Below are 18,997 nucleotides of genomic sequence, written 5' to 3' on the forward strand. Positions count from 1 at the left end.
AGTCAGTGCCTGAATACCTGGTGGTGTTGCCCTCGATGGACTCTTGCCAATAAGGTTCATATGTAAGCGCCGTCACGTTTATCGTCGAGCCATAGAAACTGCCAAAAAATAATGTAATATACTGTACGTATGGAAGTTGCCTATGATAATCCTGTAGGAATAAGGGCTATTGAGTATTAGGCTATTCAAAGCAAGTATAGGTACTCTACGACAAATTTTTGTCATTATTACTGAATTACTAATATTAATATAAGTAATTTTTTCTCGGCTCGATTTTTTTTTAATTATTACATTGTCTATAACAGGTATACCGTCAGCTACAAGTTATACCTGTTTTACACTAGTCTGCACTAGATTTTCAACCTTTCACAACATATTTCACATACCTGAGATGCAGAAAAATACAAAGCTATGGGTCTGCTTCATTTCCATAACACTTTCTCATGACTAGCACCATATTCTACTTTTAATCTCTTGTTAAACACATTCAAGATGAAGAGATGACAGTTTTAACCCCTCTGTGGCCACCGGCGTCGAATGGCGTTTAGCCGATCAATCACTGCAGGCATCGTTTGAGCGCGGTCTATAAAAAACTGCAAAAATTTTTGGGAAGTAAACTAACGTTCTGAACGTCTTCACACTGATCTGCACTACACTCCCATACACCTCAACAAGCAGTTCAGAGCCTGCTGCTGTGATGAGTGGATTTTCGATTTTTTCGCTCCTAGCCATGCCTAAACAAGCACAACTACACCCATTATCTCGACCCAGGCAGAACATAGCATCTTTGTCCTCTCTTGCAAAACACACACAACCACCTGTTTATGATTATTAGGGTAGGGCGAATCTCATTTTTTTTTTTTCATTAGCAGGTGTTTTCTGAGGCAGAATTGGATGCTGAATACGAATCTGGCAATGATTTTTTTCCAGGACAATTATTTAGGTCAGTAAAATGGCAATTTTCAAAATGGCGCCCAAAATGACATCAAAATTATTAGAGGCAACACCTGAAAGGTACCATATCGTGTAATATATCTTTTCCTATGTTTTGGGGGTTGCAGAATCCATTTCTGAGGTTAGTTTTGTTATTGTATCATTCCAGAATAAGTTTGGATACCATGGATGCCGACAATTCACAGCCGAGTATGACGGAAGAGTCAGAATCTTCATCAAGAAGAGACACTGAACTTTCTACACCATCTTCATCTGTCCAAACAAGGAGTGATACTGTCTCAAAAATTCTCCTAGATGTGAATTACAAGGAAGAATCAAAATTTGTTTCTAAACTCAAACTACCAATAGGTGAACATTTAATAGGACGGATGATATATCTATGTTCTGTGAAACCGGGGGAGAAATCATTATCACAAACTGAGGCCAGCAAAGTAGTAGCTAAGGAAGTATATGATGACTGGATCTCCAAAAATGTCTATCCCCTCTTAGAAAAGAACATTGCCAACAGAATTAAGGCAGATTATACTACATTCAACGAACTAGTGAAGCAATTCCGCAATGTGAAGTACAAGAAGAGTGATGGATGGTATGCGAAGGTGAAGGAGTTCAATCTAAAAATGACAAAGAATGCTTATGATGTAAGAACTAATGATAAGGGTTATCAGAAAAAGCTAGAGGAACACCATGGTGTCCGCAAGAAAGATGAAGATGAGAAATTTTACAGAGACAACTGCCATGGTAGTTATGTCGCCACATGGCCTACTGTCTCAAGAAAATGGGAGAAACAGGCAAAACGAGTGGCAGATCGCAGAGACTCAGATGAGAAGAAGTGAGCAGAAACTAAACACTCATTAGAAAATGAGAAACTGGCCAGAAGAATTAGCTATAATGAAGCTGTTGCTCCAGAAACTAGCACAGGTGTCCATGATGTTGAGGATCAGGAATTTAAACCACCGAGTAATGTCTCCTGTGATCATGGAACTGGACCTCAAACCCGAGCTAGCAAGAAAGCTCAGTCAGCACAACAGTCGGTATCAGAAGCACCTGACTTCCCACAGATTCCTGTAAGAACAACCCGGAAGAATATTGATGAGAGAATAATACGATGTACTATTCAGTGTCTTGCTGACCACAATGTGAGCAGAAATGATGTAGCTGGAATAATTATTACAACTGCCAATATCATCTTTGGTCAAAATTGGACTCTCCATTCAACATTGGATGATGACAATAATGTTAGTGATGATGAGACTGATTGCGAAGATGAAGGCAGAAATGACAATAATGAAGATGGTGATAAAAAAAGATGAAAATCACCCAAAGATCTCACATATGTGTTTCCATCAAACCGCTCAATAGACAAGTACCTAGAAGATGCATCTTATTTAAATCTCCACATGGTGGCAGACTATCTTCTGAACAAAGATGATACTGATGCGGTGACTATTGGGTTAGATGATACTACAAAGGCTGCTGGCCACAGATCTTTCGACGTAAAGACTGATCATATAACCATCACTGGTCCAAACAAACCTAGAAAGACACTGACAACCGGTTATCAAGAAAATGTTAGCCATGCTGGAGCTGAGGGTGCCAAAGCTTATGAATTTAAACTGAAGTGTTTATCAGTTCTGGCAGAGTGCTCAGTTGATGAAATAATGTCAGGAATTGACTTCTGGATGACAGATAGGGCTGGAGATTGTGGGACGCTCCTCGAGGAACTTGGTGTAGAATCTGAGAAAATACTGAAGTGTTGTGCCCATCTGATACTGGGAATAGACCACGCATGTGATAAAGTGTTTAAAGCAACTGAGCAAAAGATCGGAGTGCAGAAATTACTTGAACTATCTGCAGGGCACAAAGCATTTTCATCTCCTTCAACATCTACTCATACACTGGGTCAAATTGCCATCTCAAAACTGCTTTCACCAAGCCATGCTAGTCATTCAGTTTCTTCTTCAATGAATATAAAAGCTGGATGGACATACAGGGAATAAACCATGCTGGATTCAAAGGTTTTTGTGCCAATCGGTTTGGTCGCATTGCTGAAATAGCCAAGGAATTCATAGCAAGGCAGCAATCATAGACTTCTTTGATGAAATGGTTGATAAGAAAGCCAACAAACTGGTAATGGATGTTGCTACCTATATTCAAAATGACTGGTTTGTGATGTGTTCAGAAATGTACACAGAAATCGGGGAGATGCTGATCTTTCCAATCATGAAGTTGCTGGGTATAGATCAAAAGCAGTCTGAGGCTGAGGTTGCACCTAGATGGAGTACTGTAAGGGACTTTTTCAAGACAAAACTGCCAGAAATAGAGTCCAAGAAGGCTGAAGTAGACACCAGCACAGGACGTGGACGATTAATGTTTGCTCTGCTGGGCGAAATAACAGACACTATGAAACGTCAGCTTGGAGAAATGCAGTTTTTCTCTCCAGTTCTCAGCCCTGACTCTAGTGAATTAAGCTCTTCAGTGAATCCTAACATGAAATATGCTCCACTGACAAACTTAGGATGTGAAAGTTTTTTTTTCATTCATTCATTGCCAGACGCCATGTATCCCAGACGGGGTGGTCAAGGGCTTAGAGTTAATTGTTTTACAGGGAAGGGCACTAATCCTCCACCAACCCCACTTGACACGTAGGGAAGGATTCGAACCAGCGCTTGCAACTGCGTGAGTACAGCAGCTTACCAAGCGAGCCATTTAGGCAGATGTGAAAGTGAATTTGCAAAATTAGATAATCGAGTGAAGGTCAGTGGTGGAACCACATCCATTCAGACCCTTTCGAGGAAAAACGTTGTTGCTACAAACGCGTACTTGGTAGACTCTGATTTCTCAGAGATGGACAAGGAAGAGAAGAGGAGCCAATGGAAGTGGGCCAGACATTCCAAAGAGGTGAAAGAAGTGAGACAGATGGAGGCTGACTTCCTTGCTACTGTGAAGCAAGCTAAACGACTAGCACTATTAAAGAAAGAACAGCTGAAGAAAAAGAAAAATGTGAAAACTCTGGAAATTTTGGAAAAGTGCAAGGCTCATGGCGGTCCCATCACTCCCAGTGGAATAGAGTTACTGAAAACTCTGTCTGAACAAGAACTGTTGAATGAAATTTCATACTTGAGACTTACCATTGCTCCTGATATACGTCAGCGTTGCCGAGTGACACTGGACAATGGAATGTATAAGATGGAAAAGTTTTCAATTGTCGAACTCCAGACTTCGATTCAAAATGCCATCAAACCTGACAGTGAACTAGGAAATGATATTAATGAACTCCTGAAATCAGTGTCCTGAGCACTCTTGAATGTTTTGTCAACACATGAATAAGAAACTTCAACTTTATTAAATTTTATGGTTAAGCAATGAATTGCCTCAGTTGCATTTTGCCTTTTTTGAGTATTTTTTTTCACCAATATTGGTAATAAAGCCACTGTAATGGTATATGGATGTATCGTGTGTTATTTTTGACGTTTTCTGAGTTCCCTGACCCTGAAAACACTTAGATATACATATTGCAAGCCAAGTGTGGAAATCAATTGCAGTTGATATTCATAATTGCACAATATTTTGTCCGCCATTTTAAAAATGGCAGATTTACTGACCTAATTAGTACTCGTAGGTAAAATTTCTCACCAGATTTGAATTTTTTTTTTTACCTATTTTGCCTATAAAAACACCTGCTCTGATGGGAATTTGCAAAAAATGCTATTGTTTGCCCTACCCTACGATTATGAAGTAATACAGGCACATACAAAAAAGACATGATAATAAGTGAAAAATACATTTTTGTCTTGCTATCTTTACCTATTTGCTCAGGTTTGCTGTAATGGTTTGGATCATTTGATGCAATGCAACTTGTAGAAAACTGTGAAAACCTTCGGGAAGTGAACGAAAATCTGGGAAATGAGACTGACCTTGACTTCACCCTCTCACATACCATCTCAGTTCACCACCTGCTGTCGTGACCAGTGGATGTACGATTTTTTCGCTCGTGGCCATGCCTAAAAACATATAGTTACACCCATTATCTCGACCCAGACAGAAAATACGATTTTTTCCTCCCTTGCAAAACACATACAACCACCCTGTTTACGAGACAGCAATATATATTGCGAAAATAACAAGGTAAAATGATAAAGATGAACGTAAAATGATAAAAATGAACATGTTATTACGGAAAAAATACGTTGTCCCCCGTCTGTAAACTTATTTATTTCTGCTTTGTATATGTATTCGTAATAATTAGACTTCTGAAATGCATTACGATTCTATTTTTAGCCATGCTTGTGGTGTGGGAGATCGAAGTTGCCACTCAACTTCCGCATTGGTAATCGGATCTGACCCTCCGCTTTATTTTCCTGTGGCAGAGTCTAACCTTGGAGGACGTGCAGGTTTCTCATTTAGGACCGAAAATTCAGCTCTTTCGCTCCCTTTTCCAAGCATGGGCATAACGATAACGTAAAAAAATAACTCGAAACTACCATAACCATATTTCAAAAAGGTGAAAAAGTATTCATAATTATTTTTTCAGCCATACCTAACAGATTATGTACTGAAATCATTCGATATCATCATATCTCATATATGCACAACATTTCAGCACCATTCGTATTGTTTTGGGAGGTAAAAAAAAAATAACAACACCTGCCCAGTCGCGTTGCGCCAGGCTCTTGGGCGACATATCACAGTTGCCGATATTTCTGCAACTTCCGCGCTCCATTGCAAGCCATGAAATGCGTCTAGGAAGCTGGGATTTGCACTGTTAGGTGCATCTGAACTTTCTCTTCAATATGGCAAAAAAAAAAAAAAATCAATTTTCGAAACTTCAAAATATGGCCCCGGCGTCGGACTGGCATGCACGGAAAACTTCGAGCCTTAGGCCACGGAGGGGTTAAGCTAGGATAGAATGAAATGGGTATAGCCCAGTCTATACTCTTCAGTAATTTACTTACATTACTTATATTCTTCCAGTTTTGCAATGCCCAGTAATTTCAACAGAGTACATAAGATACTACAGTTCTGAAATGGCCAGTAATATGTACACATTACTTGGTGTATTTCTCCGGGAAAAGGGTGGAAGGTGTGAGATAGCGTAGACCTGATGTGGGGGTCCAGGAAGCCACTTGCAGCACCCGGGCACCGTCAGGACTGTACGGTAAGTGAACCAACATGCTGTACCTGCACAATACGTTTATAGTTTTCAGACAGAATGAATTATCTTTATTCCCACGACACTACAAGGGTATAATTTATAATTTTCTGTAACTAACACAGAACCGTTTCATGTAGTCTTTGGAAGTTATATCTAATCGAGGCTATAATTTAACCCCTTCGTTAAGAGAAGTATAACTAACCCCTCAGTCTGAAAATTGTCTCCTGAGTGAAATATTCTGGCGGTAGCAGGAATGAACGAATATATATATATATATATATATATATATATATATATATATATATATATATATATATATATATATATATATATATATATATATATATATATATATATATATATATATATATATATATATCTGTTCATCGCATAGGGTCATCTTTTCGATGCCTTGGATGTTTTCTAGTAAATATCTTGTCCAGTTAATTGCGTCCTACGTGATCCATTGGTTCTAGATACTCGTCACTGTTTTTCTCTCGCCGAAACAAAGTCGCATTCAGGGTTTCTCGCGGGATAAAGACCACTTACTTTACTCATTTCACTTTAACTTGGCCTAATACTATCACCTCTCCATCTTGATTGCTAAGCTGTAACTAGACATTAGCACTGTGATATGTTGCTAGTCATGAAATTTGTCAATGAAAGGATGTATAACTATAATATTGTTATCCTGCCATTTAGCTGTGTGAAATAAGATGCAAAAGGAAAAGTAAAAATCTGGGACAAGTTATAATGAAGGGGAAAAAATGAGAATATTGACAGACAAGTAATAATATCATTGTGCATTGTTCCCTCTTCAATCCAACAAAGCTCTGAACTACCAGCTCAGCACTGGACAGCAGGCTTTTATTCAGTGTGGAACTGTGGCTACGATTTCTTTGCATTTATTGCGAAAAGTAGAGGCTTGGCAGATACTATTGCTCAGAAGTCTACGTGTATATTAGCCACCTAGATATTACATTTTTTTTTCTTTTTTTAGGTGGGGATTCTTATAACCACTAGATGATTTTATTCAACTCTGGAGAGTTTTTAAATACAGGGATGAATTATAGCATTCATCAAATCTTTCACAACGAAAACTCCTTCCAAAACTCAATTTAAATTCTTTGATTTTACTCTTGATTAAAATTTATGAGACGGTACGGTTCTGAAGGTGGTAAGATCTCGTCTATGATTACGTATACGTCATTGTTAAAGGTATTTAAATGACATAAGCGCATAAGAGGGTGTCCATGAAAAATTAGTAAAAACAAAAAAAATCAACCTACTCTCGTAAGGCAATGGGGACTCGACACAAATGACAGTAAATTACAAAGGGGAATACGGACTCTTAGATAATAACAGATTTACGCATGTCTGTGGCCGTGGTGTACGTGGTGCACGTGACCATTGCTCTAGTTCCCACCAGCCAAGTGTGGGGACAATTAAAATTACTGTGTGAAAGGAAGGGAAAGGGTTTCAGCCCGCGGAGGCTGCTTTTGATTATCCCTAAGCATGTATATGGGCACATTTTCTGTGGACAGGCAATTCGTGCATCATGGATTTTTCACGTCTTTCTTTACTTTTTTTTTTTTTTTTTTCATTGTCCATGAAGGAATACCTGGGCACAGGATCATTATCACCAGAATCTCCCCCAACACTGGCTTGACCTCCTTTCCTGTGACAAGAGCAAACATGACGGACTGGTATCCTGTTGAAGTCGGTGAAATATACGTGTGGCAAGCACTGACCGTACTGATGGCACACGTAAAAATGGCATGCCATACAGGACTACTGGATCATGAACGACCTCACAGCCACACCTGTCTTTGGGAGGTACATGGCACACTTTGCCATATTATGGTTCCTGTACTTTTCTCCCCAGTGGGGGACCCTTACCCAATGACAGGGTGTGGAAAATTCACCCAATTCTGACCATGCTAAAAGGTTCTTCCACCATTTTTTTTTTTTTTCGCCATTCCATAAAGCCGTGGCTGATGAGTTGCATGTATTGTTCTGGGATTGACTGCCATTTACCTAATAAAAATCATCCAGCGTCATTGCTTATGCATCACAGTCTTTGTGTCTTGTGACTGCAAGATTGGATGTATGCTGGACTTTGCAGTTATCGCCCATCAAGCGAGACGATAATGTAAGCGCCTGCGTTTCTCATTGTATAATGTAACTGCCAAGTTACTCCTTGAAGATGGGACAAGAACCAACGATACTGTCAAGCCATGTAGGAAGCACTACCCTGTTTTCCCTGCCAAGATTGAGAATGATGCTTAACTCACCGAGAAATGTGGTAACATGTTCAACCACTGGCATGACAAGGGGGATGTGCTGCAGGTGGTACAAGAAGGTATTCCTTCACCTTTCTGCTACCACTGTTGTGAATGTATTCATACTGTTCAGACAAGTTGTTGGCATAACTGCTGCACCAAGGACACACTGCTGCAATAATGCCTGACGGGGTCACCCAGGTAGACTACCTCACGAGTCACCGCATGGTGAACCTGGGCACCTGCAGGTTAAAAACTGTGCAGCAGTGTGTCACACGTAAGATAATTATCGTATATGTACGATAATATTGCCTCTGGTACGATGTATGATACATTTTCTATTATCGTACAGTTTGTACGATAATTTTGGGTTGAAAGCTAGCACGGCAGTAAATTTTGTGGCACGCATAGCTAATCATGTACAGTTGTTCCACAATTTGACAGATGAGTAATCTTAAGGGCTAATGTAATGGTGATCACTGAAAATACTTCTATTATGGTCTTGCTGAGTTATCATCTGCAAGAGGAAGCACATTTCTAAGAGTTATCTATTAAATTTCTATGGACCTCATTCTGCTGCTAGTGATTGATTTTCTAGATTGGCACAAAGGGTATTTCTCGTCACATTATTTTTGTAATGAAGAATATGATTATATTATTATATTATTATTACGAGATTTTCATGGTATGCCCTGAATCTGATACAAAACATAGTGATAAATATACACCAAAGAACACATCGGTACCTAACGAAATTATGGGACTAATGAAGTTAATTGTAATGGGTAAGTTTTCAGTAAATATATTAAGGTATCGGCGACAATTTTAAAATACGTCAGATTAGTGAGTGGATGCTCTGGCAATGTGGAGAGGATGGAGAGGGAGAGACTGACGAGGAGAGTGTATGTGAGTGAGGTGGAGGGGGGACAGGGAGGGGGAAGCGAAGGATGAAATGGAGGGATGGAGAGGTATATGAGAGAGGGGGGTGAGTTGGGAGCAGGGCAGTGAAATGGCAGGGGACAGGGCGACATGGAGACGACTTGTTTGTGGCCACCCTTACGGGATTAAAGAGTCTGACAATAGACAGATAGAGAGAGAAAGAGAAATTTATTACTAGTGTGCTATAATTCCAACGAAAAAACTATATTTTTGAAGAGCCAGTACGATAATTCCCATCTAAAAGTGTGGCAACACTGCTGTACAGGCAGTGCCATGTTTGCCTGAACTATCAGTGACGGCAGTATTTTCACGAGGAAATGCTCTACGAGTGGAGTCAGTTAAAGGAGACTTCTTTAGTCACTGGTGTGTGGGAAAGTGTAAACAGTGTATATAGTGATCTTAATACATAAGAATTTACAATATACTGTAGGTTATAATAAAAAAAAAGGTATGGGCTTAAGAAAACACTATGAGGTTACAGTGCACGAGAACTTGCAGTTCAAGTGCAAATATGTTTTATGGCAATACAGTGCAATATACATGCAAATTGGATTTTTGTAATATTAAACTTGTAATTACTTTGTGCTACTTCTCTAGTGCACTAAGAAAATACCCTATCAAGTCATTTTATCACAAAAATTCAGAGTATAAGGAAACGTACGGGTGTAAGGAAATTATCTCAGGATATGGTAGATGAACTCACAAGTGCCAGAAATAAATTATTTTCAGGTTACAGTGCAAGTGCACTTCCGTAACAAGTGCAAATATGTCCTATGGTAATATAGTGTTATATTAGTGCAAACTAGTTTTGTTGTCATACTTTTTATTTATTTCTGCACATTAGCATTCTTTTTATTTATTTCTGCACATTAGCAACCTTTCCTTAAATTTCCTCTCCGCTTAACGCCACCTCTCTTCCTCTAACCCTCACCTTCTGCCGAGTACTGAGACTCATCTGTCTTAGGCGACGAAACCCTTCTCTTTATCCTCCTACTTTCTCGATAATCACTTCAAAGCAAAAAGTTGTTGTGTATATGTATATAACAACATTATCGTGCACCCATGTTCCTGTACTTCAGTCTTCTGAATTCTCTAGTCTCTAGCTTCGGCTATCCTACCATTCTCTAAGTATATCTGTGCTGTTTGTCTATCTGCTGCTTGTGCTGCTGATGAAAAATTCTTTGACAACCTTATTTCTAAGATGGAACAAATCTTATTTCTAAGATGGAACATCCGATCTATTTCTTCTTTCCCAGAAGTCTCCATTCTAGTTGATTTCAGTGTTCACCACCATCCTTGGCTCTCCTCTTGTCACTGATCCACCTGGAGAACAAGGCTACATCTTTTCCATCCTTAATGACCTGGAACAGCTTGGACAGCACCCAACCTATATCACTAACAGTCTTGTAGAGAGTTCCAACATACCTGACCATTTCCTTTCAGCTGATCCTTCTGCTTATGCTGTTAATGTTTCCTCTCCATTGGGCACCGCTGATTGCAGTCTTATCACCTTAACTGTCTTATCACCTCAGTAAGGCTTGTGAACCATTCCAGTAAGCCCCGACTTTGGCATTTTGGAGCTTCTGATTGAGAGGACCTCAGAGATTGCAAATTTTATTTCCCCTGGAATGATTATGCTTCCATGGCCGAAAAGCATCTGAGTGTGCCTCATGCATTACAGAGGTTATTCTCTCAGACATAGCAAGATACATTTCTCTCTTTTATCCTGTGACTAATGCACTCCCCCCAAAAAATACTTTGTTTTATTAAGCTTGTTAAAATGCTGTCCACATCAAGCACAGGGCCTTCAAAAGGTACCGGAGCCAACCCATCCCTGAAACTCATCTCTTATGTTTCTGGCTGGAATCGCATTAAGTCCGTCCGTCACTCAGGTGAGTTTATTAGTCGTACTGATTCAGATTCCTCCTGCTCCTTCTGATGCTTGCAAAAAAACTTCCTAACAACTTTACTTCATCGTCCTTTCCTCCTATTTTCCACTCTGACGACTCTGTAACTGTATATTCTACTGTAAACGCAGAACCCTTTGCTCAGACTTTCTCCTCCTGTTTCATCTTAGACGATTCTGGTGCTGCTCCTATATCACTTCCTCCCTCTTACTTTCTCATGGCTGACATTAAAATTTCTTCAGTGGATGCGTTTTCTGCAATCACTGGTGTTAATACTGACATGGCATATGGGCGTGATGGGGTGCTGATGGGGTCCCTCCAGTTGTCCAGTGCTGTTCTTCTGTGCTTACATCCTGCCTAGGTAAACTCTGTCGCATTTATCTGTTAACCTTACATTTCTTTCTTGCTGGAATTTTGCCCATATGGAAGGTTGATCATTTCCATCCCTATCGTCCAATATATATGTATATATATATATATATATATATATATATATATATATATATATATATAATGTGTGTGTGTGTGTGTGTGTGTGTGTGTGTGTGTGTGTGTGTGTGTTTAAGACAAGAAGAAGAAACCAAAGGCCAGGAGCCCGTAAATTTTTCCCTCCAAGAAAAAAAAAAAAAAAAAAGAGCCAAATTCAAGAACTGTTCATTTCGAGGTCCCTGGAAATACTGCATTTGAAAGACCGGAGATCATAGGCAGTAGGAAATACAGACAGAGGGAGACAGACCCAGAGCTGACCTGTTGCATACATGAAGGACTGGGAGTAATGGTTAACTCATGCATTAGAGAGTTGGACAGAAAAGGGATGAGAGTTTGTTGCTAGGTGGGAGCTACATGCCCGCCATAGTGGAGAATGGATGCAAGCAGACAGTTCAGGCGAGCAGCGACCATTGAAGTAGCGATAGAAAAAAGATAAACATGCAACAGTATGGCAAACATACAGAGGCTGAAGGGAGCTAGTAAATGGAGGAGAATTGATGAGATGGAAAGCTTTTGACTCCATCTTGTTGAGAAGAGCTGTATATAAGGAGCCTCCCCACACATGAGAGTTGAACTCTACACAAGGGTGAGTATAACCCGTGTATAGAGTCAACAACTGTGCAGGGATAAAGATGGAACGCAGTCGGCTTAGCACACCTAATCTCTTGGACGCAAATTTTACGGGAGAGGTAATATGTTCTTTCCATGATAATTCCCGAGCGAGTTACACCACAGGTTTGTTTTAAGATGATGCAGGATTAACCTGGATATTGTTGAAAATTAGAAGGTACTCCTATGGAAGATTTTGTCTGGTTGACAGATGTAAGAACTGAGCTTTTGCTGCATTAAAAACAACAAGATTACTTTTACCCAATCACAGATGTGAGCCAAATCTGATGTCAGGTGTGCCATAGCCTGATCCCTTCTTTGTTGAAGTAAGTGCTGAGATGGACGCTTTGGGAAGTGAGTGGAAAGGTCAAGGGTGGAGTCATCATCATATGAGAGGATAGGGATAGATGTACAGCTTAGAAGGCAACTGATGAATAAAAGAAATAGACTTGGTGATAGGACAGAGCCCTGAGGAACACCACCATTGATAGGTCTAGGAGAAGAACGGTGGACGTCTGCAGCAGCAGCTATAGTACGACCAGAATGAAAGCTAGATATTAAAATGCACAAGTAGATGGGTAGAAACCGTAAGAGGGCAGTTTGGAAATTAAAGATTTATGCCAGACTAGATCGAAAGCCTTTGAGATGTCAAGTGCAATGGCAAAGCTTTCGCCAAAGTTCCGACAGGAGGATAACCAGGAATCTTAAAGGTAGGTGAGAAAATCGCCAGTGGAGCATCCCTGGTGGAACCCATACTGACGATCAGAAAGAAGGTTGTGACGGGAAATATGCTTTAAAAATTTTTGGTTAAGAATAGGCTCAAAAACTTTTGAAATACAAGCTGCTAAAGCAATTACACTAACATCCTGTATTTTTAAAGTGTTTGGAACTATTCTGTAATAAAAATTTAAAAGCACGTCTCCTACCATACCCTTCTCCGATTGTCATCAGGGGTTCAGGCAGGGTTGCTACACTGTCTATCTTCTCAACTTCCTTTAAGACTCATGGTCATCCTCCTTTCGGGACTTCGGTGAATGATTTGCCATTGCACTTGACATTTCAAAGGCTTTCAGTTGAGTCTCCCATAAACATTAAATTTCCAGCCGTCTTCTGTTTTCAGTCCTATCTGTGCCTTTATCTCTAGTCGTTCTATAGCTTCTGTTGTAGACTGCCACTGTTCTACTCCTCGGGCTATCATTAATGGTGTTCCTTAGGGCAATGGCATGTCACCAACTCTCTTCCTTCTATTCATCAATGACCGACTAAGGTTTACATGTAACCCTAATCACTCATATGCTGATGACTCTACCCTTCACCTTTCCATCTACTTCCCGCAGTGACCATCTCAACAGTTACTTCAACAAACAGTAATGGAGTCTATGGCACACCTAACATCTGACATGGGTCAATCCTCTCATTCGGGTTAAAGTATTCTTGTTTTTAACCCCTAAACCACGAGGTTGTTTTGGCTTGACTTACATGTCCCGTGGGCATAATCGCGCTCCGACAGACTCTCCAAAAATATTTGCCAAAAATCAGTTATTAGTCCTAGAATATTAAAATTAGATATGCCTATGGCACATACCTTTAGCTTTCTCCTGGGATGTTTGTTGAGCCTTCGTCAAGTATCGTAGGACTTGTGGAGACCTCTGAAGTTGGGTAATGAAGTCTCCACTTTACACTTCCTAACAACCCGTAATATGGTTACCATAGCCTGATATTATCACTAGAAACACTATTCTATTATTTTTAAATAGTTTGGAATCCATACTCCAAAAAAAAAAAAACACTGTGAAAGCAATTAAAAAAACCAGCGCGTATGACCTTCCCACTTGCGCTCGTTCGCTGCTGGTGTTCTGTCATTTATTATTCATAAAAACACCCACACTATATATTTCTATTACTATATAACACTTATATATATCTGCAGTCTTTATCCATAAGTTTCCTTCTGTAATACTAGTTTATTATCACGGTAGGCATTCAATTTCTCTTTCAGTAAAATACGTAGCATTCACTTTCTCGTCCTGTATACTAGCGTTGAGAGCGAATTTGTCACTTTCACTTCCACTTTCATACCTCACTGTATTCATACATGCTAGAGTGAAACTTTCACTTTCATTACTCCTAGTATATATACTCGTATTCTTATATTACTACATATTAACATTTCTATTTACATTCTCTATTTTATTTACATTATTTACATTTCTATTTTATTTACGCTGTGTTATGCACTGTCACTTGCAGTAACTTATAAAACTATTTTCTACTGTTCACTTATATTTACATTCATTGCTTTCACTTGCTGTTTATACATTATTTACACATTTTCTTACATTTCCACTTGCACCGTTTTAGTCACCAGAAAGATCGTAGTCACTGTCCATCATTTTCATTGATAAATTAGCCAGTTCACGTTCCACAGCAGTCACTTAGCCCTTTACCCCTTTCCACATGAGGTTTAGTAGGGGTAGAGGTCACAGGGCCCTTTGCATGGGGCTAAAAAGCAGCGGAATTGGACAGGCGTGAATCCGACGTGGTTTCACCTTGAAAGACAACAGTAAACTGAATGCTGTTCTGGCCTAGAGGGAGTGCAACGCTGCCACTGTCAGTGTGGTGACAGCTGCTAATATATATGGTATGAAATGATTGGCAGGAAATCTAGACAATACATAATAAATTAGGTAGTTCCAGGTGAATGTAAATATCACTTAGGCTTCTCCCTTCCTTTCTTATATATATTTTTCATTACGAAAATAGATTATACGGCATATTTCAAGGGGAAATGAACAGTAAAAATTAGCGAACAAATGCACGTGAGGTGTTGTCAGGTGATAATTAGCCAATTCCAGGTGAATGGCACTATCACTTACCTTATTTCTTTTTTGTATATATTATTTGCTATAAGAATAGGCATAGGGCTTATTGAAATGGATGAAATCAGTGGAAAATTCCGGGGAAGATTTACTTAGCCCAGCACAGCTGGGCAGGCGAGAGGATAGGGTAATGGAGGGGAGGTAGGGAGGGGAGTCAAGAATGGGGAGAAATGGCTAAATTGTCAACAATGGATGGGAGTACAGATGAGATTAGGAGTTCTGACTAGTGTTGGACATTGGCAGTACTGATAGATGATACAAGCCACCACTTGAAAGCCCGGGCAAATTCAAAATAACACAGAATCACAAAAGTGATGCCCCCAAGTGCCACGAAAGTGGCGCCCCGCTGTTAAGGGGTTAATGCATCAAAAACCCAGTTCTTACATATTTTGACCCATTGAAATATACCATAGGAATATCCTCTAATTTTTAACAATACCCAACTCAATCCTGCATCATCTTTGAACATACTTGGGGTTTCATTCTCTCGGGATTTATCTTGGAAAGATCATATTACCTCCCTTTATAAAATCTGCTTCCAAGTAATTAGGTATGCTATGTTGACTCTGTACCTTCTTTACCCCTGCACAGTTGTTGACTTTAAACAGGGGTTTTATTTACCCCTGTGTACACCACTAATGTGTGGAGAGGTGCCCCACATACAACAAGGTGGAACGAAAGACTTTTCATCTTATTAATTCTCCTCTTACTGCTGCCTTCAACCTCTATCTCTTTGCTTTGCTGTTGCATCTTTATCTTTTTTCTATCATTAATTTAATGGTCACTGTTCCTCTGAATTCTCTGCCTGCATCCCTCAACCACTATGGCAGGCGGGTAGCACCAGTGTAGACGCAAACTCTATCCCTTTTCTGTCCAACCCTATAATGTAAGAGTTAACTGTTAAAGCCAATCTGTTGTGTGTGCAGCAGGTCAGCTCTGGAACTGTCTTCCTCTGTCTGTATTCCCTACTGCCTATGACCTCCAATCTTTTAAACGCAGTGTGTCCAAGCATCTTGAATAGATCCTTAAATTGGGAATTTATTATGGTGTATTTATTTTTGCACAGAGGAAGGAGTTTGCAGGCTTATAGCGTTTCTTTTCTTTTTCTTGCATTAAAAAAGAAATTGCTGCAATATAGTGCATCAACATGGAAACTAGGTTTGTTGTGATAATAAACTAGTATTTTTTGTGTGCAGTTCCTCTCATGCAGTATGAACTTAGCTAAATAAGTGCTTTAGAAAAAAAGAAAATACGCATAACAGAAATGGACATGACCACAGGGATAGCTCGTCATCTTATGTGACATAGAAAACGTTCTCACAGAGAAAGTAAATGCAATTGTAATGGCTAGTCATGTGTAATAAACCTTGGAATTTCTTTTTTCTCTCCCATCCAACACACTGCAATGCACATTGTCACTCTGAATAAACTGGAAAAATTGAGCAAATATAATGAGTTAACCAAAAATATAAGGGGTGCTGATTCATTCATGTGGCAGTGGCTGGGGGCAGTGGAGAGGAGTGTCAAGGAAAGTTGGGCAAGGGGGAGCATGACTGTATGCGAGCACTGAATCCCTCTTTGTCCCAGGCTGGGGCGAGGGCTGTGGGCTGTAACTACCTACTTGCCCCCGTACGAAAACATCCTTTTGATACTCCCCAAATTACCTCCATTCATCACCTCCTACCTCCACAATGCCTCCACCTGGAGCCGACCTGTGGACACTTACAACGGAAAGATGAAGGATAAATGAATAATCTGGTCTTTAATTTAAAGTTCAGTATACTGTAATTATGGAGCTTTGACAGGTTGAAAAAGCCTACTTTCAAGGAAAAAATGCATAAGCGAAGGGCTTGGCTTGTAAGACCCCCCCTCCCCAAATTTAGGGGTTAAAGTTGAAATGAACGTAGTAATTGAGCAACAACATTCTGAAGCTGCTGATGATATGATAATGAACAGGAGTGGTACCCATGGTGACTGAAACCCTGTTTGCATAGTTGAGTATGTCTACATTTTTTGTAGACTGGTACTGTAGGACAGGTATCACTGGCAATTTATTTAAGATTTAGATCAGAAACTCTTTGTGAGGTACAGGAGGCTAAAATGGGTTGCATGAGCTGAGACAAATTATTAGAAAAGATTGGAGTGTTTAAATTTTGAAATAGGATGGGTGTAGTACACAAGGTCAAGATTAATATAAACTTGGCAAAGAACTGAATCAATTTTATTTTTATGGCAATCCAAAAAAAAAAAGGGTAAGCATATGCCACTTTCAAAAACGTGCCATCCTACAGAACAATTACAAATTACAATTTTGGCATTAGAGGTACATTCTTGTTCCTAAATAGCTTACCGTTTGCCAGGTGCTGAGGTTTCAGTATTGATCACCAAGGTGTTCATCATGGAAAATGTCCAGTGGGAAACAAGTAGAGACCCGAGGTCTTTCCTGGGCAGGTGAGTGACCACCAGGAGCCTCGTCGACCACACCAGGAGGCGGCCATTGAGGGACCAATCGGCGAAGGCAGTGAGGAAGGCTGGGTCGTCACTCACCACCACCACCATCATGCACCACGACACCTGCCGCAGCTGCTGACGTCACCATGGTACAGATCAGCTGTGTGACCTACCCGCCTCAGCAGTAATGAGACTGACCAACCCACCTCAGCATTGCTGTGAGGGTGACCTAGCTGCCCCTTCACTAATGTGAAAGTGACCTATACACCACACCAGTAATGTGAGAATAACCTACTCATCTCTCTAGTAATGCGAGAGTGAACTACCCTCCTAAGCAGTAATGTAAGTGTGGCAAACCAACCTCAGTAGTAATACCTGAGAATACCTGACTGTCTCAAGAGTTATGTGAGAGTTACCCACCCACCACAACAGAAGTGTTAGAGTGACCTTCCCACGTGAGCAAAAATGTAAGAGTGACCTACCTGACGAGCCTGGCTGACCACCGGGGAGAGCTGTGCCTGCGTCACATTAGCGTCCTGGCCGTCCACACCCACCTCGAACACACCCACACCCCGTGCCCCTCCAACATCACCAATAATCTAATAAAATGCAGCAAATAATTATGCAGAGTAAATTAGTTATCACAGGGTTAAGAAGCCGGCAAGGGAAGTGTATTAATACTTCAAAATTTCTTATTAATTTTCTATCTGTCTATAGCCAGACGTCTGAACCCGCAACGGAAAGCACCAAACTATTTGGTTCCATGTTGCTTAGCCCTTGACCATTTTGTTGTCTTCCTCCAGCTCTAACCTCCTCTCTCATATACCTCTCCACTCCATCCCTCCCTTGGTCTCCCCCTCCGTCTTCCCCCCCCCCCTCCACCTCACTCACATACACTTTCCTTGTCAGGCTCTTGCTCCCGATCCTCTCTACATGGTCAAACTACCCCAGTGTATTTTCTCCTAACGCTTTTTATCACATCCACATCCACACCACAACACTCCTTCACTTCCTCATTTCTCAATCTGTCTTTCCATGTAACTCCACAAGCTACTCTCAAATAACTCATTTCCGCTGCTCCCACTCCTGACTTGTGCCCTTCCAACAAGGTTCAAGCTTCACCTCTATGCATTAGAGATGGTATCACAATCCTGTCATGCAGAGGCTTTCTTATCTCCATGCTCACTTCCCTATTCCATATCACTGCTTTCTAAGAATCAGGGACCGTCCTTCCCTCTTGTGCCTTTTCATGGACATCATCCTCTAAATTACCATCCTGATTCATCGCACTACCCAGGTACTTAAATGAACTCACATATTCCATTTCCTCATCAT

The 18,997-nt window shown here is 40.4% G+C and overlaps 1 protein-coding gene across 1 annotated transcript in view; it reads right to left on the reverse strand.

Annotated features, from left to right (window-relative positions):
- Window positions 1-5,999: 5,999 nt before the first annotated feature.
- The window catches only part of LOC145395835 (uncharacterized), a 216,318-nt gene continuing 203,320 nt past the window's right edge, over window positions 6,000-18,997 (reverse strand). The window contains exons 4-6 of the mRNA XM_080269366.1: window positions 18,145-18,261; window positions 17,562-17,794; window positions 6,000-6,132 (exon numbers count right to left, since the gene is read on the reverse strand). Coding sequence (XP_080125492.1) covers window positions 6,000-6,132; window positions 17,562-17,794; window positions 18,145-18,261 — 483 coding nt within the window. The remainder of the gene's footprint in view (window positions 6,133-17,561; window positions 17,795-18,144; window positions 18,262-18,997) is intronic.

The sequence above is a fragment of the Coenobita brevimanus genome, chromosome 33 (assembly GCF_032717465.1).
Source record: "Coenobita brevimanus isolate Jiangsu-jjx chromosome 33, ASM3271746v2, whole genome shotgun sequence".
Classification (NCBI taxonomy): Eukaryota; Metazoa; Arthropoda; class Malacostraca; order Decapoda; family Coenobitidae; genus Coenobita; species Coenobita brevimanus.